The sequence below is a fragment of the Oncorhynchus tshawytscha genome, linkage group LG13 (assembly GCF_018296145.1).
Source record: "Oncorhynchus tshawytscha isolate Ot180627B linkage group LG13, Otsh_v2.0, whole genome shotgun sequence".
Lineage (NCBI taxonomy): Eukaryota > Metazoa > Chordata > Actinopteri > Salmoniformes > Salmonidae > Oncorhynchus > Oncorhynchus tshawytscha.
Window position 1 is genome coordinate 27,278,793 of NC_056441.1, and position 22,962 is coordinate 27,301,754.

General features: G+C 44.0%; 2 protein-coding genes across 4 annotated transcripts in view; both read left to right on the plus strand.

The window, feature by feature from the left end:
- LOC112264626 (transcription factor HIVEP3) overlaps positions 1–3,759 on the plus strand; it is a 32,396-nt gene extending 28,637 nt beyond the window's left edge. For 2 of the 3 annotated variants that reach the window (XM_042295491.1, XM_042295490.1), the window contains exons 4-7: positions 374–549; positions 1,032–1,115; positions 1,208–2,010; positions 2,697–3,759. In XM_042295491.1, the coding sequence (XP_042151425.1) occupies positions 374–549; positions 1,032–1,115; positions 1,208–2,010; positions 2,697–3,443 (1,810 nt within the window). In that variant the 3' untranslated portion in view covers positions 3,444–3,759. The remainder of the gene's footprint in view (positions 1–373; positions 550–1,031; positions 1,116–1,207; positions 2,011–2,696) is intronic. The other variant, XM_042295492.1, reaches the window with a different exon arrangement.
- Positions 3,760–17,671: 13,912 nt separating this feature from the next.
- LOC112264628 (endothelin-2) lies at positions 17,672–21,501 on the plus strand. The gene is made up of 4 exons (XM_024441362.2): positions 17,672–17,880; positions 18,886–19,162; positions 19,810–19,914; positions 20,051–21,501. The coding sequence occupies exons 1-4, from the start codon at positions 17,823–17,825 to the stop codon at positions 20,142–20,144; spliced, it is 534 nt and encodes a 177-aa protein (XP_024297130.1). The 5' UTR covers positions 17,672–17,822; the 3' UTR covers positions 20,145–21,501.
- The last annotated feature ends 1,461 nt before the right edge of the window (positions 21,502–22,962 follow it).

The following is a 22,962-nucleotide window of genomic DNA, read 5'->3' on the forward strand; positions in this document are numbered from 1 at the left end:
ACTGCCAGAGTGTGTGTTCACTGTGTAAGAAGGGTGTGTGCCAAACAGATACAGCAATAGATAGAAACATTAGAGCAGCGTGCAGGTGCTATATACAGTATATAGAACCAATGCTTTTATTGCAGCCATATGGACTGTGGTTTTCATCTGGGGTGGAAATGAACTTACCACTGAAAATTTGACCCGGGATTCAGATCCAAATATCTCAACTTTGGGTACTCTGTTCACTCAGGTTCCTCTCCATTCCTAGATGTTATTGAAAGAACACTAGCATCAATTCACAAGGTTTATGGTGGTAGCATTACCTGTACATAATAAAACACTAAAATATAACTAAAATTCTCTCTCTCTCTCTCTCTCTCTTGTCCGTCAGCTACAGGTCTAGTGAGGAGTATGTGTATGTGCGGGGTCGAGGCAGGGGCAGATATGTGTGTGAGGAGTGTGGCATCCGCTGTAAGAAGCCTAGTATGCTGCGTAAACACATCCGCCTGCACACCGACTCACGACCCTACGTCTGCAAGCACTGCAACTTCGCCTTCAAAACCAAAGGTGAGCTATGGATAGACAGGACTGCTGCCTTGTGGTTACAGATAGTCACAGGACTGCTGCCTTGTTGTGGTTACAGATAGTCACAGGACTGCTGCCTTGTTGTGGTTACAGATAGTCACAGGACTGCTGCCTTGTTGTGGTTACAGATAGTCACAGGACTGCTGTCTTGTTGTGGTTACAGATAGTCACAGGACTGCTGTCTTGTTGTGGTTACAGTTAGTCACAGGACTGCTGCCTTGTTGTGGTTACAGATAGTCACAGGACTGCTGCCTTACTGAGGTTACAGATAGTCACAGGACTGTGACTCCCTAGTGGGTATGGATAGGTGGATGGGTACTGAAATGGCTGCCTTATTGGGACAAGGCCTCTCTTTTAAAATAGATTTTGAAGGAAAAGTGTACCGTTGACCTGCTCAGAGTTGACATCTCTGTTCATCCAGTGTGTGGTTAGGGACGTCTTGTAATGATTCTCTGTTGTTCCAGGGAACCTCACCAAACACATGAAGTCCAAGGCCCACGGGAAGAAGTGCCATGATGGGCCAATGACTGGTTCTGAGGCAGAAGAAGGTCAGACGATGTTATATTGCTGTGTCTACATAAATAATATCCAATAATACTTTGTTATGTTGCCTAATTCTTACAATGACCCCCCCCCCCAGACTGCACAGTCTGGCCAGAGACAGGACAGGACGAGCACCGGTACTCTGACATCAGCGAAACTGAAGCAGACGACGATGACAACGAGTATGATGATGAAGATGATGATGATGGTGAAGAGGAGTCCTCGTCCCATGAAGACCCTTCCACCACCTCAACAAGCCACTTGAAGCCACCCAAACCCCCAGACCAGAACAGAACCACACCAGACCAGGACAGGACCAGACCATCTGGGTCAAGCCAGCCCAGCCAGCCTCAGAGGCTGAATCCCCAGGAGCCAAGCCTCTGTTACCCTGCTGGTTCCCCCAGCAAGAAGAGAGCTCTATTCTCTCGGAGGAGGCACCTGGACCCCTGTGGTCACCGCTCCCCATTGCACTGTCCATCACCAACTCCAGCCCTGTCTCCATCCCTATCCAATCAGCTTTCTCCTGCTCACTCCCTATCCCCTAGAGCGGACCTGGCCCCTCTCCGATGCCCTTCCCCCAAGCGTTACCTCTCCCCTGTCTTCTGCCATCCCTCCCCTCCACCTCTCTCATCCCTGTTTCCTAGGCATAACCTGTCCCCTGCCCCCTCCCACCCCTCCCCAACCTCCTCTCTGTCCCTGCTAGGTTGTCATGTCTCCCCCTCCCTAGAGAGACATCCATCCCCCCTAAGAGGCCTCTCGCCTGTCAGGCCCAAGTCCCCCAGCTCCCCTTCCCCTCAGGCCACCATCGCTGCTCAACACAGAGCCTGTCTGCCCAGAGACCCATCTTCAAATCCCCACAGGGACAGACCTGCTACGGCTACAAGCTCCAAGGCAAGGCTGGTGAGTATTTCACAGTCTCACTCTGTCACCCCTAGAACACAACACAGACACACTTTGTGTCTGACCTGTGGAAGACTGCTCGGCTCTCTTGTATTTTTGTTGCATAATTGAATTTAACATCTATAACGTGGGGACGGATTGGTTTGATAACCACAGTGCTGCTCACTCACCTGCGACGTGATCTGTCTCTGTTTGGTTAGCCGGTTGGGTTCAGAGATTAAATAAACACTTTTCTACACACAAAGCAGTTCCTGTGAGGGATAAACAGCCAAATACAAGTAAAATAAACATCCAAAACAAATATAGATACGTAGGGTGGTACATTCAGGGTTATTTTAAAGTCATACCTTTATAGGAAAAGGAAGGAAGGGTAACACTCTACTTTTATATGATTCAAACCGAACCAACAACACAAAACCTGAAAATAATGCAAGATGGTTCCCAAATAGACACAAATGTGTTTGTTCTGAGCAGTCTGTGAAAAAAACGAGTCACACACCTATCATTAGATGTCTGAGATTGTAACCACAAGGACTGTGCCATCAGCCTCTAAATGTGTTTCAATGTCTCAGTCAACTCACCTGATATAAACATGGTATGTTTCTTCACAAGTCGTGTTGACATTGTGGTTTGGTTGCGTTGTGGTTCTAACCTTTACACCCTTCCTTCCCCTCATCCCTACCAAGCTGAAGAGCTACTCTGTTCAGGAGGACGATGAGGTGCGTCTCCCTCTTCTGTCCCCCAGGACTAGACCATCCCGAGGGGGCCACGGTGGTGTCCTCAGCCACCTGCCTCTCCACTCTCAGCAGCTAGCCAAGACCCCCAACCTGATGATCCCCATTGGGGGGATCCACATGGTACAGCCCAGGACCAGTCGTCACTACAGCCTGGTGAATAGCCCCGTGGCATCACAGAACACCCCTACCCCGGCAAAGATGGACCGGTCCATGGCAGCCCAGAACACCCCTACTCCAGCAGAGATGGACCACTCCAGGACCAGGGGAGCTGGACTGGAAGAAGGGCCACTTAGTAGGCCTTCATCGCTGAAGCACCATCAAAACCCTCTGAAAGAGGCGGCTGGGCCTAGCACAAGCATGCACACCAGCTACCAGGACAACAGGGTAGGAGAGGGAGAGGCCGAGGGCAGACTTTCAGGACCTCTCCCAGACAAGGCAGGTACGGCCCATTTACAGGTGTGCTCCATGAGACCTGAGAATCATGGGAGTTTGAGTCAAAGGGAAGAAACTAAACTACTGTTCACTGGGACAGAGCTAGGAGGCAGCTCACACAGTCCAGGCGCCCAAACGAGCACTTTGTCCAAGGGAACCACACACACAGAAAGAGATACAGATACACACGTTAGAGGAGGAAGTCTTTTTCCAGTGACTAAACAAGGCCAAAAGATGCCATCTTCTTTCCAGACTAAACTCTGATAGGAAGGAGCACCTTTAGGGAACAGTGCAACAGACTTGTCTTGGGTACATCTGATATGGCAGCGTTTTTCCTACATAGGGGATACAGTGCCATATCAGACACAGACATGGTCTCAGAGCTAGAAGCAGTTCTGGTTTTGAGACTGAAGAAGACGGAAAGAATCCAAGTAGAGCACTCAGGAGCGTACGACTTCTGACTATAATGTGTAATTATATTATGTAATTATATGAATGATATATAGACACAGTTGAAGTCGAAAGTCTACATACACCTTAGCCAAATACATTAAAACTCAGTTTTTCTCAATTCCTGACATTTAATGCTTGTAAAAATTCCCTGTCTTAGGTCAGTTAGGATCACCATTTTATTTTAAGAATGTGAAATATCAGAAAAGTAGTAGAGATAATGATTTATTTCAGCTTTTATTTTTTTCATCACATTCCCGGTGGGTCAGAAGTTTACATACATTAAATTAGTATTTGGTAGCATTGCCTTTAAATTGCTCAAACGTTTCAGGTAGCTTTCCACAAGCTTCCCACAATAAGTTGGTGTGAATTTAGCACATTCCTCCTGACAGAGCTGGTGTAACTGAGTCAGGTTTGTAGGCCTCCATGCTCGCACACGCTTTTTCAGTTCTGCCCACAAATTTTCTATGGGATTGAGGTCAGTGCTTTGTGATGGCCACTCCAACACCTTGACTTTGTTGTCCTTAAGCCATTTTGCCACAACTTTGGAAGTATGTTTGGGGTCCATTTGGAAGACCCATTTGCGACCAAGCTTTAACTTCCTGACTGATGTCTTCAGATGTTGCTTCAATATATCCAAATAATTTCACCTGCCTCATGATGCCATCTATTTTGTTTAGTGCACCAGTCCCTCCTGCAGCAAAGCACCCCACAACATGATGCTGCCACCCCTGTGCTTCACAGTTGGGATGGTGTTGTTCGTCTTGCAAGCCTCCCCCTTTTCCTCCAAATGTAACAATGGTCATTATGGCCAAACAGTTCTATTTTTGTTTCATCAGACCAGAGGACATTTTTCCAAAAAGTACAATCTTTGTCCCCTTGTGCAGTTGCAAACCGTAGTCTGGCTTTTTTAATGGCGGTTTTGGAGCAGTGGCTTCTTCCTTGCTGAGTGGCCTTTCAGGTTATGTCGATATAGGACTCGTTTTACTGTGAATATAGATACTTTTGTACCTGTTTGCTCCAGCATCTTCACAAGGTCTTTTGCTGTTGTTCTGGGATTGATTTGCACTTTTCGCACCAAAGCATGTTCATCTCTAGGAGACTAGGCTGCATGGTCCCATGGTGTTTATACTTGTGTACTATTGTTTATACAGATGAATGTGGTACCCTCAGGCTTTGGAAATTGCTCCCAAGGATGAACCAGACTTGTGGAGATATACATTTTTTTTCAGAGGTCTTGGCTGATTTCTTTTGATTTTCCCATGATGTCAAGCAAAGAGGCACTGAGTTTGAAAGTGAAATATATGTGAAATAATCTCTTGAAATAATTGTTGGAAAAATGACTTGTGTCATGTACAAAGTAGATGTCCTAACCGACTTGCCACAACTATACTTTGTTAACAAGAAATTTGTGGAGTGGTTGAAAAACGAGTTGTAATGACTCCAACCTAAGTGTATGTAAACATCCGACTTCAACTGTATGTTAAATATGCAGTATATGTTTTGCAATCTTTTTTTACACTCTTCTTTTGTTTGATGTCATTGATGTTAATTTATTATTGATGTGCTCTTATGCAATTCTGTACTATCCTCTGTGAGAGCTGGAATGAAATGTAGATGATAAAGATTTTATTAAGTTCAACTCTTCCCTCATCAACACCTTTGATAACTCTAATACATTATACTACCCTTGAGGTGTTAATACTGTATGATTTACAGGTGTAGGATCTTAATTTGACCTATATTGTCTCAGATATATAATCCTCCAGCACCAGGATTTGAACGTTTAGACCATAATGTTGCTTGATCGGTGGTTAGGCTATTAGTTGGTCAAAAATAGGCTATGAGAAAAGTGCAATTCCATTAATATAACCGTGTATTAGTGTGGGTTTTCAGTGAATTCATGTAAATCACAAAGCTCATCTGCATTTCCTGTGGTGCTGGAAAATTCTCATCAACAAAAAGAGTGGTCAAATTAAGATCCTACCCAGGTACGATCAAATAGAAAGGTACTATAAATCTACTCACCCTGACCAGTATTTTGAAGTGCAATTTCTGTAAAGATTGTGGCTTGAAATGTCATTGTTAATGACTGTGATTATTTTTTGTTTAATGTTAAGCTGGAATCCTTAATGGTGAAACAGCCACGTCCGTTTGCGATATTACAACAATAAAGAAGTCACTGCAAACAATGTACACTTCTTTTCTTCTTCACTCGGTACATCGTTGGATGCGCGCTAGAACGGCGTGTTCTTTTACCACGCGGTGCGACGCTCTGCTTCGTCAACAAAACCAAAGCCACGACAGTGGCTCCGTTTCCCCACTGCGGATTCCATCTGTAAAGATTGTTCTTTAAAAAAAATTGTTATCTGTTTGTTTTGGAGAATCAGGGTCAGAATAATATCTTATTTTCTACTATCTTGTTGAGACAAAATATTGGAATAATAATACGCATTCGTGGTAGAAAAGCTTACTGCACTCATTGGATAGTCATACATGTATCTTGTTTGGATCATCTAATGTACATGGTGCAGTCTATATTTATTGTCATAAACACAGTAGTAACAGGTCGTTTTTATAAAGGAGGCAGTTTCCATATTTGTCATTTTCATGTATTTTGCCATTAAAACTCGTTTTTACAGATTTATAATGAAATGGTGTCCCTGTGTATGTTTTCTTTCAACCTAAATATTTTGGTTCTGTGTCATTCAAATGGATGATCACACAACAGCACTACCGTTTATCTTGAATTATATATCGCCACCTTGTGGCTGCTAGTGTTGAGTTATATCATTTCTAAAATGACAGACAGGAAATTCTCCATTGCAGTATTAACTGAGAAATGTCATGGTCAGTTTGGAATGTGTGTGTGTGTGTGGGGGGGGGGTTGTTGTGACCTACTAGATGATATCACAGGACAGGATGTTAGCATTATGTCACTCCTCTGAGAGAGATAATGATTTCTAGAAAACAAGAACAACAGCCAACATCAGTTTCTATGGGTTGGGGGGGGGTCACTCACTAGTCATTACATTTGTATATTTGAGTCATTCAGCAGACGCAATTTACAGTTAGTGCTTCAAGAGAATTAGGTGGGACAACCACATATCACAGTCAGACACTAGTCAGATACTATTCATGTACAATGCCATGGAGCAATTCAAATCCTTTAGAAGTTTGATTTCTATCTGCAACCCTCCAAATGTTGTCGTCTACTGAGTATTCTATCGCTCTATCCCAAATTGACCCCTGTAGTTTACTTCTTTAGCTATATCAAATCAAATTGTATTAATAAAGCCCTCTCTACATCAGCCAATGTCACAAATTGCTGTACAGAAACCCAGCCTAAAACCCTAAACAGATGTAGAAGGTGTATAAGCATGGTGGACCAGAACCTAGGAAGAAACCTAGAGAGGAACTATTTGACGTAATATGTAACCAATATGGTAATAGTGCCACCTTAAATGACAAGCTATATTGCTCGCCCCTATCTCCTTCTCTCAGGGTCTATGGGCTTGACTTGGGATAATGACTCAACTGCTATTAGCCCCTACCCCCTTTAAGCAATAAGTCCCGAGGAGGTGTGGTATATGGTCAATATACCACGGCCAAGGGCTGTTCTTATGCAGAGTGCCTGGACACAGCCCTTAGCCGTGGTATATTGGCCGTAGATCACAAACCCCCTCATTGCTATTATAAACTGGTTACCAACGTAATTAGAGCAGTAAATAAAAATGTTTTGTCATACCCGTGGTATACAGTCAGCTATACCACAGCTGTCAGCCAATCAGCATTCAGGGCTTGACCCACACAGTTTATAAATAGATATAACATAGTAATAGCACCACTAGCCAGTTGGAATTGGTGCTATATTGTGTACACCTATCCACTTCTCTCAGATCTACACTAGTGTATAGGGGGCATAGGGGTTATATGGGTTGATTTGGTATGGGACAACTACAGTATACCCTGGAGTTACTTGGGTGTTTCAGGCTGTTTCTTTGTCTCACTATGAGGACAATGTCTCTGTCAGCCACTAGATGTCACTAGTATCAAGCCACTGGAGACCGATGCTCGGGACTGCAGTTTGCTGAAAACGATGACGTCATGTAGTTAAGATATTAGTCATCAGTCCCGACTGTATTTCCACCAGAAATTGACATAAAGCATAATTGACATGATTATACATTTCCAATTGTTTCATCCATGCTTGCATTTCAATCTACATATTCCCAATGTAATGTATTATTGGTAATGCAGGAGAGTCATTCAAATGACAACACGTCGAAATTAAATAATGAAATAATTATTGCAGAGGAAATTTGACCATCATATTTATTTTCAGAGACAGGGACATGTAGTGAATAGGTCATTCTGGCTATCACATATATACTGTATAGAGTATATTTTCAGTATAAGTCTACATGGATGGAAAGAGCAGGAGCCACACATCATTTGTATGGCATATTATCCATTCTCTCCTCGCCAATTACTAAGGAAATGCCTTGCACCCGAGGGAGGTGTTGAAGGGACATACTGATGTGTTTAAATGTGTGTTGAATCTCATTATATGAATTCCTCATCTAACAGTTATAACATGGAAGATTCAAGTGTTAGTTCTTGGCCATGCTATTCATTAGGTCATTGAGGTTGTTCAGTGAGATGGGCCGTGCTCCAAACATTCATACTAGCATACCGCCTAAGTAATGTATTGGGCACACATTCTATCTAAATATGCTTGTATGGACATTGGAATGTAATCATAGCAGTGAACCAGATTGTACCAATACATCTGGCTGGCTAGAGCTAGAAGTTAGTTACACTTTCACATATGTTTATAGTTTCTGTGGAGTGATACCAGCATTGAATTGCCCCTGGGCAGCCTAGTTAGTGCCCTTGAATTGCACATTGCAGAATATCACCACGGAAACACCTAAACTATCATAAAACATTTGTTTTATTTTTGGGGTGGGTGTTGATCCAAAACTTTGAGTCAGAAGCTGCAATTGTTTGATTTCTTTGAAGGTGTAGTAATTCACAGATAGGTATGTGGTATGATATGCCAGTGGATATGTTGGATATTATAGTCAGAGTTGGTTTATAATACTGGCTTGATATTGAATTTGTTATGGTTTCAAGATTCAGCCCTCACTTTAAAATGGCCTGTTTACATTCTTTACCCTGTGTCATCTCCACATAACTCACACCAATGGAATTGACAGGAAAAGGAAAAGGAAGAGAGGGGGGGTAGTCTGCACTCTGTCCTTTAAAGGCAGGTAGGTGTGTGTTTTAATTGTTTCCCCAACCCCCCCGAAACCCCAACCCATAGAAACTGATGTTGGCTGTTGTTCTTGTTTTTTAGAAATCATTATCTCTCTCAGAGGAGTACGACATAACGCTAACATCCTGTCCTGTGATATTATCTAGTAGGTCACAACCCCCCCACACACACACACATTCTGAACACATTCCAACCTGACCATGACATTTCTCAGTTAATACTGCCATGGAGAATTTCCTGTCTGTCATTTTAGACATTATTTAACTCAAGCCTACGTGCTGTTATCTTCCCTCTCAGTATGCAAATAATATTAAGGGGGTTTTATTGGGTGCAGGCAGATTAGTAATTTTGCAGATACTCAAACGCTGTACAGTATTGACTGATACGGAGCATTCAAATGCTCATTTATGAGTCAAATATCATTTTATGAGTCAAATATATCAAGTGTCAAAGATAATGACTGTCCACCTACACTACATGGGCAAAAGTATGTGGACACCCCTTCAAACTAGTGGCTTCGGCTATTTCAGCCACACTTGTTGCTGACAGGTGTATAAAATCGACAAACAGCCATGCGATCTCCATAGACAAATGTTGGCCATAGAATAACCTACACTGAAGAGCTCAGTGACTTTCAACGTGGCACCGTCATAGGATGCCACCTTCCCAACAAGTCAGTTTGTCAAATTTCTGCCCTGCTGGAGCTGCTCCGGTCAACTGTAAGTGCTGTTATTGTAAAGTGGAAACCTCTAAGAGCAACAATGGCTCAGTCCGGAAGTGGTAGATCACACAAGCTCAGAACGAGACCGCCGAGAGCTGAAGCTTGTAAAAATCATCTATCCTCGGTTGCAACACTCATCACCGAGTTCCAAACTGCCTCTGGAAGCAACGTCAGCACAACAACTGTTCGTCAGGAGCTTCATGAAATGGGTTTCCATGGCCGAGCAGCCACACACAAGCCTAAGATCACAGTGCACAATGCCAAGCGTCAGCTGGAGTGGTGTCAAACTCGCCGCCATTGGACTCTGGAGCCGTGGAAATGTGTTCTTCGGGCCTCCCGAGTGTCGCAGTGGTCTAAGGCACTGCATTGCAGTGCTAACTGTGCCACTAGAGATTCTGGGTTCATGTCCAGGCTCTGTCGCAGCCGGCCGCGTCTGGGAAACCCATGGGGCGGCACACAATTGGACCAGCGACGTCTGGGATAGGGGAGGGTTTGGCTGGCAGGGATGTCCTTGTCCCATCGTGCACTAGTGACTCCTGTGGGGGACCGGGCACAGTGTATGCTGACACGGTCGCCAGGTGTACGGTGTTTCCTCTGACACATTGGTGCGGATGGCTTCTGGGTTAAGTGGGCATTGTGTCAAGAAGTAGTGCGGCTTGGTCGGGTTGTGTTTCGGAGGGCGCATGGCTCTCAACCTTCACCTTTCCCGAGTCCGTACATGAGTTGCAGCGATAAGACAAGACTGTAACTACCAATTGGATACCATGAAATTGGGGATTCCAATTTGAGGTGATAAATCATCGGGCAGTCCTACGGACAAATTTGGGTTTGGCAGATGCCAGAGGAACGCTACCTGCCTGAATGCATAGTGGCAACTGTAAAGTTTGGTGGAGGAGGAATAATCATTTGGTGCTGTTTTTCATGGTTCGGGCTAGGCCCCTTACTTCCAGTGAACTGAAATCTTAACGCTACAGCATACAATGACATTCGAGAGGATTTTGTGCTTCCAACAGTTTGGGGAAGGCTCCTATCCTGTTTCAGCATGATAATGCCCCCGTGCACAAAGCAAGGTTCATACAGAAATGGTTTGTCGAGATCTGTGTGAAAGAAATTGCCTGGCCTGCACAGAGCCCTGACCTCAACCCCATCAAAGACCTTTGGGATGAACTGGAATGCCGACCGCGAACCCAGGCCTAATTGCCTAATTTCAGTGCCCGACCTCATGAATGCTCTTGTGGCTGAATGGAAGCAAGTCCCTGCAGCAATGTTCCAACTTCTAGTGGTAAGCCTTCCCAGAAGAGTGGAGGTTGTTATAGCAGCAAAGGAGGGACCAACTCCATATTAATGCCCATGATTTTGGAATGAGATGTTCAACGAGCAGGTGTCCACTTTTGGCCATTTAGTGTGTGTCTACCCACGTCTGGCGGATTATCCCACTTTTTTTAGTCACTGACTCTTTCTCTGTGTCTGTCTGTCTGTCTGTGACATGTTTTAATGAAGGGAGGTGATGATGATTGTGCCATCATCATGATTTCATAGGTCAGCCAATTAGCACATTCTTTCTGCTCGAAGGAATTCCATGGAATCCAGCGCTCTGCTCTGTTTGTCATCTCGCAGCCCTGCATTCCTCTCTCTCTCTGTTTTTCACTCTCTCTGTGTCTCTCTCTCGCTGTGTTTCACTCTCTGTGTCTCTCTCTCGCTGTGTTTCACTCTCTCTGTGTGTTTATCTCTCTTTGTGTCTCTCTCTCTCTCTGTGTCTCTCTCTCTGTGTCTCTGTGTCTCTCTCTTTCTCTTTGTGTCTGTGTCTCTCTCTTTCTCTCTGTCTCTGTGTGTCTCTCTCTGTGTCTCTCTTTCTCTGTCTCTCTCTCTCTCTCTCTCTCTCTCTCTCTCTCTGTGTCTACCTCTCTTTCCATATATATATATATTAAAATGGAAATATCACATTTATTTAAGTATTCAGACCATCTACTCAGTACTCTGTTGAAGCAACTTTGGCAGCGATTACAGCCTTGAGTCTTCTTGGCTACAAGTTTGGCACACCTATATTTGGGGAGTCTTCCATTCTTCTCTGAAGATCCTCTCAAGCTCTGTAAGGTTGGATGGGGAGCATCGCTGCAGAGCTATTTTTAGGTCTCTCTTTCAGATCGGGTTCAAGTCCAGGCTTTGGGTGGGCCTCTCAAGGACATTTAGAGACTTGTCCCGAAGCCACTCCTGCGTTGTCTTGGCTGTGTGCTTAGTTAGGGTTGTTGTCCTGTTGGAAGGTGAACCTTCACCCCAATCTGAGGTCCTGAGCGCTCTGGAGCAGGTTTTCATCAAGGATCTCTCTGTACAGTGCTCCGTTCATCTTTCCTTCGATCCTGACTAGTTTCCCAGTCCCTGCCGGTGAAAAACATTCCCACAGTACGATGCTGCCATCACCATGCTTCACTGTAGAGATGGTGCCAGGTTTCTTCCAGACACTTGACATTCAGGCCAAGGAGTTCAATCTTGGTTTCATCAGACCAGAGAATCTTGTTTCTCATGGTCTGAGAGTCCTTTAGGTGCCTTTTGGAAAACTCCAAGCGGGCTGTCATGTGCCTTTTACTGAGGAGTAGCTTCCGTCTGGTCACTCTACCATAAAGGCCTGATTGGTGAAGTGCTGCAGAGATGGTTGTCCTTCTCGAAGGTCCTCCCATTGTCACACAGGAACTCTGGAGCTCTGTCAGAGTGACAATCGGGTTCGTGGTCACCTCCCTGACCAAGGCCCTTCTCCGCCAATTGTGCAGTTTGGCAGGGGGCCACCCCTTTAAAAAAAAAAGTTTTTAGAATATGGCTGTAACGTCACAAAATGTGGGAAAATGGAAGGAGTCTGAATACTTTCCGATTGCACTGAATATCTGTGTCTATCTCTCTCTCTCTCTCTTCCCTCTCTCTCTCTCTCTCTCTCTCTCTCTCTCTGTGTGTCTCTCTCTCTCTGTCTCTCTCTCTCTCTCTCTCTCTCTGTGTCTCTCTCTCTTTCTCCCTCTCTGTGTCTCTCTCTCACTCTCTCTCTTTCTCCCTCTATTAACATTTAACATTAAACACACAAACGTTTCAAAAGAGAAAGACATTTGAAATGTTATATTATTAACTATGTAATAAAGAAAACACAAATACGAGTGTATCGGTCCGCACCTGTACAGGCCGTTGGTCTATACACTCTAAATAGTCTATAAATGAAGATAAAATAGTGCACAGACAAATGTAACTATTCTCTCCACTAGGGCCCGCTCAGCCAGCTGGTGCGTGTGCTGTGTGTGAAAAAATAAATTAACAGATAAATTAACAGATAAATATATAGGTTCTCTTTACTTTGGTGTTTCTGCTCCACTGTTTACTCTTTTCTTATCGCAACAGGTCAAAAATGTTGCTGCGATGATTGCACCCTATGGCATTTCACCGAACAGATAAGGAAATTGGTCAATATTTGATTTGTTTCAAAATCTTTTTGGGTCCCTGTAATCTGAGGGAAATATGTGTCTCTATGGTCATACATTTGGAAGGAGGTTAGGCAGTGCAGCTCAGTTTCAACTTTATTTTGTGGGCAGTGGGCACATAGCCTGTCTTCTCTTGAAAGCCAGGTCTGCCTACAGCGGCCTTTCTCAAAAGCAAGACTGTGCTTACTGAGTCGCCAGAGCCGCCAGTCAGCATGGAGCCGCCAGAGCCGCCAGTCAGCATGGAGCCGCCAGAGCCGCCAGTCAGCATGGAGCCGCCAGAGCCGCCAGTCAGCATGGAGCAGCCAGAGCCGCCAGTCAGCATGGAGCAGCCAGAGCCGCCAGTCAGCATGGAGCAGCCAGAGCCGCCAGTCAGCATGGAGCAGCCAGAGCCGCCAGTCAGCATGGAGCAGCCAGTCAGCATGGAGCAGCCAGAGCTGCCGAGCAGCCAGAGCTGCCAGGATCTTCCAGATCCGCTATTCAGCCAGGATCCGCTATTCAGCCAGGATCCGCCATTCAGCCAGGATCTTCCAGATCCGCCAGTCAGCCAGGATCCGCCATTCAGCCAGGGTCTGCCAGTCAGCCAGGATCTGCCAGAACTGCCAGCCAGCCAGGATCTGCCAGAGCCAACTACCTGCCTGAGCTTCCTCTCAGTGCTGAGCTTCCTCTCAGTGCTGAGCTTCCTCTCAGTCCCGAGCCACCCCTCAGTCCCGAGCTACCCCTCAGTCCCGAGCTACCTCAGTCCCGAGCTGCCCCTCAGTCCTTGGTGAGGACTACTAGGCCAAGGTCGGCGGCGAGGGTCGCCTATCTAAGGACATGAGGCAAAGGGACTAAGACTTTGTTAGAGTGGGGTCCACGTCCCGCGCCGGAGCCGCCACCGTGGACAGACGCCCACCCGGGCCCTCCCTATGGGTTTAGTTGTGCGGTCGGGAGTCCGCACCTTGGGGGGTTCTGTCACGCCCTGGTCTTAGTATTTTGTGTTTTCTTTATTAATTTGGTCAGGCCAGGGTGTGACATGGGTTTTGTATGTGGTGTGTTTTGTCTTGGGGTTTTTGTTAGGTATTGGGTTTGTATTATAGTAGGGGTATCTAGCATAGTCTATGGCTGTCTGGAATGGTTCTCAATCAGAGGCAGGTGTTTATCGTTGTCTCTGATTGGGAACCATATTTAGGCAGCCATATTCTTTGAGTGTTTCATGGGTGATTGTTCCTGTCTCTGTGTTTGCACCAGATAGGACTGTTTAGGTTTTCACTTTCCTTGTTTTGTTTAGTCTGTTCATGTATAGTCGTCTTTATTAAAAACATGAATAACCACCACGCTGCATTTTGGTCCGCCTCTCCTTCACCTACAGAAAACCGTTACAACTAAATTGTCATACTTGAGTAAAAGTAAGTAAAGTACCTTTATAGAAAATGACTCAAGTAAAAGTGAAAGTCACCCAGTAAAATACTACTTGAGTAAAAGGCTAAAAGTATTTGGTTTGAAATATACTTAAGTATTAGAAGTAAATGGAATTGCTAAAATGTACTTAAGTATCAAAAGTAAAAGTATAAACCATTTCAAATTCCTTATTTTATGCAAACCAGACGGCACAATTTTCTTTCTCTTTTTTTATTGACGGATCGTCAGGGGCACACTCCAACACTCAGACATAATTTACAAACTAAGCATTTGTGTTTAGTGAGTCCACCAGATCAGAGGCAGTCGAGATGATCAGGGATGTTCTCTTGATAAGTGTGTGAATCTGACCATTTTCCTGTCAAAATGTAACAAGTTATTTTGCGCGTCAGGGAAAATGAATGGAGTAAAAAGTACATTATTCTCTTTAGGAATGTAGTGAAGTAAAAGTTGACAAAAATACTTTGTCTACTTGAAGTTTACTGTCATGGACCATGACTGACTGAACTCATGTAGGATATTTAGATTCTGTTGTAGACTCTTTTTTTTGTGGGTGACAACAGAACTAGATCGTCTGCATACAGCAGGAATTGAGTTTCCGTGACATACAGGGCGAGACCAGGTGCTGTGGACTTTTCTAATAGTCTTTGCCAATTCATTTATATATATGTTAAATAGAGTGGGGCTTAAGCTACAACCCTGTCTAACTCCCCGACCCTGAGTAAAGTAGTTTGTTTGTTTGCTTCCCATTTTTATTGCACATTTACTGTTTGTATACATAGATTTGATATAAGCAAACACCCCTTTCTGTACAGAAGACCCTCATTGCCAAAATGGAATCAAAAGCTTTTTCAAAATCAACAAAGCAGGAGTATATTTAGGTTTTATTCTAGTTCACATGGGGGTCAATAATGGAGTTCAGGGTGTAAATATGATCAGACGTGCGGTAATTTGGTAAAAAGTTCTATTTGGGTTTTGGTCAGGGCATTATGTTCAATAAGGAAGTCTAGAATTTATAATACTACAAAGTACCTTCCCCAGGCTACTGTTCACACAGATGCCTCTGTCATTTTTAGGGTCAATTTTATCTCCACTCTTAAACACTTCAGGGAATTCATGGTCATGGGATGTCCCTCATGCTATGGCAATCATATACAGTACATATCTGGCAGTAATATTTGCAGTTTCTCCATCACCCAGAATAATTCTCAGCTTTATGTTATTAGAACATTAGAAGATGTACAGAAGTTAGGTATTGATTGAGATATTTTCTTGAAAATAAAACATTTCCTTAATACTTATATCTCCTCTCTCTCCCTCTCTCTCTCTGAAGTGGAAATGGATAAGGGCACATTTTTACATTGTGAATGCAAAATCACTACCACTCCCCCCGTGTTGTCTAGAAAGAGCAAGGGAGAGCAGAGTTTAGGAGGATAGAGGGGTGGGGGGGGTCAATCTCCAGACTGGTTCCACTTCGCCAGCCCGCGCAATGTTGGACAAATATTTGCTTTGGACAACTTTTTTCCCCCCTAATGGAACAAATCATTTCTAAAATGCCATTGTTTTGTGGACCGTGACATCACGTTGGCATTTCCTCCAAGGCCCCCCTCCCCCTAAAAAGACTGTGTGTTCCTACAAAGTGTTTTCCCCCTTTAATTGAAGAAGGTTGTTTTCTGAGATGAGGTTGTTCCCAGATGGTATAGCTATATCATGTCTGGGTAAACGGTAACCTACCTCACCGATGGCTTTCCCCTCATTGAACATTTGGGGGATTTAAAGTAAAAACACTGGCATATAAAGCACAGTGATTACTGTGCCTTAACTGCTGTTGACATTCTGCAGGGAATAGTTTCAACACCTATATATGTATATATATATATGTGTGTGGAAAGAGAGGTAGACACACACACACAGAGAGAGAGAGAGACACAGAGAGAGACACACAGAGAGAGGGAATAGTTTCAACATTTGGCTGTGAGGGTACTAGAAAGATAGAAGGTGTCAGTATCCAAATGCAACTTATTTCTCACTGACAGCAGGTGAATTGGAAGCATTGCAGCCAGTGCTATTTGGTGTACTCAATAACACTTTGTAAAATCTTTATATTTTAGCTGTAGGCTGTGGTATTGGAGTATGGCATCACATAGCCTACCCCTCTGAACCTCACAGCACAATGTTGTCCTTTGTGCATGAATGAACGTACCTATATTCCACTCTAATCAACAGTATTCATTGCAGTAATCCTTTAAATGATGTATTTGCATGCATTATCCGGTGGAATTCCTTTATCTGATGCACATAGTGCTTTTCACTTCCACTGCCTGATCATCTGCTGCTGGAGTTTACCACTGAATCGCATAGTCTTCCTTCACTACCGATAGGAGTAGGAATACCCAGGAGGATTTGCATGTCTTTACTAGTATTTTATCTAGATTGACACTCCACTCTGTAGGAGGGCAGTTCTGTCCCTCAGGCCGATCAAGATTTACAGCTTTCCTGTCAGAGTGGAAGGACTGTGTGATTGCCCATGCAAACCGGCAGAAGGGTGTGTGTACGTCTGTGTGTGTGTGTGTGTGTGTGCATGTGTGTGTGGTGTGTGTGACTGTGTGTCTGTGTTAATGTGTGTGTCCCCTGGGGGTCATGCGGCGTGTTCTACAGTATCTCTGTATCAGGGGTCATGTCACACGTGTGTCAAAGTGACGATACTGAGATAGCGTGGGTAACAGTGGGGTCGTCCCGGATGAACATCACCAGCCCTGAGGCCCTGTAGTGGCAGCATGCAAAACAACAGTCCCCATCATCAGACACTATCTTTACAGCCTTTCCTTTTACTGATGACACCAGGTCTTCCCTCCGCCTACAGGTTTCCCTCTCCTGCCTGCCTTACGTCTCGGGAAACACCAAAGCATTCCCAGATTCCAAGCCTCTTCTCTGGTGGTTTCCTGTTTCTGTCCGTGACAATGACCTGCATACACCATAAGGGTCACAACAACTACCCAATAGCAGTTTGTTCCTCTCCCCTCTCTTTTCCTGTTGATCTGGAATGTGTAGAGAGTGAGAGGGAGGCAGGCAGCTGCTGAATGGTGAGCATTGTGTAAGAACATGGATAGTAGGTGTGGCTAGGTAGGTGACATCACAGAATAGGGGTATAAGTCATGGCGCTGGAGAACACTACAGCACCAAGCACCTGTTGCCTCTCTCTCTCTCTCTCTCTCTCTAGCTGCATCACTCGGGACTGTAAAGCTGTAGCTACTATTACAGTGTGTGTACTCTACTGTCCTGTGGACTCTTGGATATTATTGCAGACTACGTCTTCAGAGATACTCGACCAGAGAATAACTATGGCTCTATCACTGACCTCTCTCACCATCATAACACTCTGTGTGCTCCTGCAGGAGGGTAAGTTCTCATCCTTTACACTGACTTTTCATTCAACATATACTTGGTTTAGAGCGTATTCTAAGGTGTATGGGTGATACATGACAATGCGGAATTTGTATTCTTTAGTCGTAAAGATGACTGACAGTGAGTGTGCATAAGTTTCATTATGCAAGAGCTCCATTTTATTTTCACGAGGTTGTTAAATTGAATATGAGGGGTCATAGTTCAATTGAGATGTAGAATTGGAGCTCAGGGTTGGTTGAGGTGGTGGGGATCGATCCAGAATAACATGATAAAACCTACAATGATGAAAGATGGAGAAACACCTTAAAAAAAGAAGACATTTCTTACCATGTCAGCTCGAGTATTCGAACCAGGGACCATTCAGCTACTGGCTCCGCGCTCTAACCTCTAGGACACCTGCCGCCCTGATGCTAAAACTCCTGCTGCAGCATGCATGTTTGGTTTTCTCATTACTTAGTTTCACTCTCTGAATGATAGCTCAGTTAATCACAGCTCTGGCAGGTTTACTAATGGGTGGGTGGCTAATGAGCATGTTGTGAAGTTACTGCATGACACATGCTGCCTGATGCCAGACTCTTTGACCTACTCCCACTGTTCGCCCTACAGATATATAATACAATGAGAGATCCTGCTAGGTCATACATGCAATCACACTCTCTCTGATAAGATGCAGATTATATAGGCACGGTTCAACTCCTATCACTGGATTTGACTTTAAATAACCACAGTTGGCAACAAACACAGTCTTTGTTTGACTTGGATAACATTTCATAACAGAGTTATGAATCAAAGTTCAAATGTGTTGAACAAGACCTGATACATAGGAGAATGGGATGGCAGGTAGCCCACATGTACTTCTCTGTATCAGTGAAAAGGACTTTTGATTAGGATGTGGTGATGTATATTTGCTCGTTGCTGATTGTCAAATTGCACAGTCATCCAGTGATTTTGCTGAGTTATAACCAGGCTCTTAACCAATGATCCTTTCTGTCTCTATAGGTTTTGGGCTCCCTGTCTCCAGCCAGCCTGAGCTCCCTGCCCAGTCCCCGTCCCAGAACAGCCCACACCACACCAGGGTTAAACGATGCTCCTGCAGTAACTGGCTGGACAACGAATGCATCTATTTCTGTCACCTGGACATCATTTGGGTCAACACTCCCAATAAGGTCATCCCCTACGGTCTTGGCAGCCCCCTGTCCCGACGTCGCCGCTCCACCGGGCGATGTGAATGTGCCCACCCAGCCGACAGGACCTGCTCCGGATTCTGCCACAACAGGTGAGTTCACCTTCACAAGACAAGGAACTTCTACCCTCCTTGCCTCCCTCATCCAACCCTACCCTTTCCCCTCCTTGCCTCCTTGCTAGATACAAGATTGTATCAAGCCAGTGACTATCTGTGGCAGTCAGTCGTCTGTGACCAGCCTGTATCAGGGCTGCTTGTCGAGGAGATGCAGGGAGGAGGCGTATTGTTTTTATGGCTTAGATGTGTAACTAGTGATGGGGGAGGAGAGAGGAGGGGGAGGGAGGATGGATGGATGGGGGAATAGCCTGCATGTTCTGGAGGCTTAGAGCCCCCTTACAGACAGATCCATTAGTCATGACACTATTCTTGGAATGTTTTACCAGCGGGAATGTCTGCTGTATTAATACAGTTATTGCTGTTATGACATACCAAGGTTGAGGATTAGTCTGTGTGTCTCAACAAGGTTTTATCCTGCTCTGTGAAAAGTCACTGAGAACAGGCTGTAGGGCATGCAGTACAGACATTACTGGGTTGAAATCCCTAGTCAACCGTCTCTCACTGCTAGCATTGTAGAATCATGTAGTAATGTAGAATCCAGCCTCATGGCCCTTTAGGAGTAGTCAAGATAATGTGTTCTTGGTTTGCTCTCATTTTGACATGGTTGTTCTTTCTGTTTGCAGCTCAGAGAACCCCAGATTTGTAGTGGTAAGCACCTCAGACCAGAACCTGGAACAGGCTGTTAGCAGTCCAGACACAACCAGCAGCGACCTACTGACCTCTCTCAGGTAAGAGAAAAACAAGATATTATTAAGGACCAGACATTTTCCCAGGCCTAGATTAATCTTATTCCTGTATCCATTAATCTTATTCCTGTCCCCATTGAGGATGTTAACCTGATGTTTCTCTCTTTGTTCTTTGCAGAAACACGGTCCGATCCAACATGGCTGCCATAGAGCAGGCTGCTCCCTCCAGGAAGAAGAACGCGTCCAGAGCCAACAGACTGAACATCGGGTAGATGAGGAGGAGGGAGGAAGAGGAGCTGAAAGAGGAGCTTTAAGAGCTCCAGAGCATCCGAACAAAGACCCCCTGGAGGAAACTAGGGAGTCCTCCCCGGGGAAGACATAGAAGAGAGGTCCTAAGAGAGACCCTGAGAAGAGGGCAAATATGGAACACTGGCTGCCCACTGTTGTATAACACCTAGTAGACTGGATATGGACATTATCTGGATATGAGTCTTGGACTAATCTGGCAAAGAGTCTGATTCGGAATACTAGGGAGGATCAAGTGTGTCCTCTGTGAACTGTGACAGTCTGGACTAGGATGGTTGCTGACTGTGTGCTGGTCATGGGTTGTCATCATGTCCCAAACATAAATACACTTTCTGTGTCTGAGCACCTGAAATGGGTGGATGCAAGACAAGGCATTCTGGAGTGATGTTAGTCTATGTTTACTTTACAGGCTTACTTCATTAGTGCCTTGAAAATATTGACCACTATTCTCATTTGGATTTGGATCCTTTACCTGTTACACGACATCTACTATATCATAGAATAAAAGATAAAAAAGGATTGTTCCTCTGTATCAGAGATGTATTGCCAGTTTATAGTGATTGCCATGCATGCATTTAAACTACTTGAAATACTTTTGGCACATGAAGGACATGACTTTAAGGGACAGGGAATTACTACACACACACACACCTTCCGGTAGCAGCAGATAAAAGCAGGTCTATTGTGATGGCGGAAGTATTTATTGCAGAGCCCCTGTTAAATGTTTTGATTGTAGACAGAGCCAAGGCAGCAGACTTCAATGGGTCTGCTCCTTGCCAAATATGCAGTGACTGTTTTTCTGCTTTCAACAAATATCCATTAATGTCCATGTTATTACACATTGGGAAATTAGGACACTGCACTTCTGTTCTAATGCCTTCAAGGGAATGTGTTTTTATGTCCAGTAGACTTTAGATGGGTTAGGCTGACCACAAGGCATTTACTGGAAACGCTACATCGCTACAGTCTTCCACTGAGGTTCAAGTCCCATGTCACAATGCTGTATATTTATGATATGATTATTTATTTATTTGTTTGTGTTTTGTTGAGGAATTTGTGTATCAAAATGCTGGACTGCGCTTTTGTTTGACGTACTGTTGCTATCCCTAGAAGGACAATTCACCCACAATAGTCTATTTAGTAGTCAAATACGCTATAGGAGGTTGAAAGAAATGTTTACTTACGAATTGTTCTATTCCAAGCTATTCATATGATCTATTATCAGCAATTATTTATTTAACTTATTTTTTGGCATGTACTTATATATTTGTGTTGTGTGAGTTTGTCACTTTTAACGTGTGATGAAATAAATACTAAAATGAATGCTCTTGCTTTGTTTGATTATTTACTAACAATGATAATTGATTCTTGTTTAGTACAGTAACAAATACCTGAGTGAAAGCTAAATTCAAAGCATTCTTAACACAAATCTCAGATATCTACATTTTTTAAAGGTCATGAACAGCCAATATCATATTTTTCATGAACGTGGAGGATATTTGGATGAAACCAGATCAAAGTACGATGACCAAAGAATGAAAAATGACTGTTGCTTGATCATAAAGTTTGATCCTAAAGTTACTGGTTGCCTCCCCCATGTCAAAGGCTTGGATTCAGGAGGTGGGATTATCAAGGGGATAGGGTGACATCACCCTAACTCGCATTTTAAAACACCAATGGTAACATATTTTTGCACCTAACTTAAATAAGTACCCGACTTGTAACACATATCGGAGAAGGCATGTTTGCAGAGGGACGTGGTTTATATAGCTAGATAGCTACTCTACTGGTGCCAAAATCTGACTGTAGGGTGTCAGCAAATATAATCAAAAGTTTACACTACTCATCTATAGCAGTGGTCCCCAAAAGTTTATAGTCCTGTACTCCTTCAAATATTCAACCTCCAGCTGCGTACCCCCTCTAGCACCAGGGTCAGCGCACTCTCAAATGTTGTTTTTTTGCCATCATTGAAAGCCTGCCACAGACACACTATACAATACATTTATTAAACATAAGAATGAGTGTTACGCCCCGACCTTAGAGCTTTCTATGTCTCTATTTTGATTTGGTCAGGGTGTGATTTGGGTGGGCATTCTATGTTATTTTTTCAATGTTTTTGTATTTCTTTGTTTTACCCGGGTATGGTTCTCAATCAGGGACAGCTGTCTATCATTGTCTCTGATTGGGAACCATACTTCGGTAGCTTTTTCCCACATGGTTTTTGTGGGTAGTTAATTTCTGTTTAGTGTTTTGCACCTTACAGGACTGTTTCGTTTATTCTCGTTGTTATTTTTGTTATAGTGTTCAGTGTCAATAAAAAGCATGAACACTTACAACGCTGCGCTTTGGTCCGATGATTCCTCATCCTCTTCTTCAGACGACGAATACCGTTACAATGAGTGAGTATTTTTGCCACAACCCGGCTCGTGGGAAGTGACAGAGAGCTCTTATAGGACCAGGGCACAAATAATAATATAATAATAATCAATATTTTTGCTCTTTACTTAGCCATCTTACATATAAAACCTTATTTGTTCATCAGAAATGGTGAATAACTCACCACAGGTTAATGAGGAGGGTGTGCTTTAAAGGATACACATAACTCTGCAATGTTGGGTTGTATTGGAGAGATTCTCAGTCTTAAATAATTTTCCACGCAGTCTGTGCCTGTATTTAGGTTTCATGCTAGTGAGGGCCGAGAATCCATTCTCACATAGGTACGTGGTTGCAAAGGGCATCAGTGTCTTAACAGCAGTACAGATACCACACATCTTGACCACCAAA

What these genes read in the sequence shown, in the direction of transcription:
- LOC112264628 (XM_024441362.2), top strand. Translation starts at nt 17,823, where the DNA reads ATGGCTCTATCACTGACCTCTCTCACCATCATAACACTCTGTGTGCTC. An exon ending in CTGTGTGCTCCTGCAGGAGG is followed by an intron (nt 17,881 to 18,885) that starts GTAAGTTCTCAT and finishes CTGTCTCTATAG; the next exon opens with GTTTTGGGCTCCCTGTCTCC. An exon ending in TCCGGATTCTGCCACAACAG is followed by an intron (nt 19,163 to 19,809) that starts GTGAGTTCACCT and finishes TTCTGTTTGCAG; the next exon opens with CTCAGAGAACCCCAGATTTG.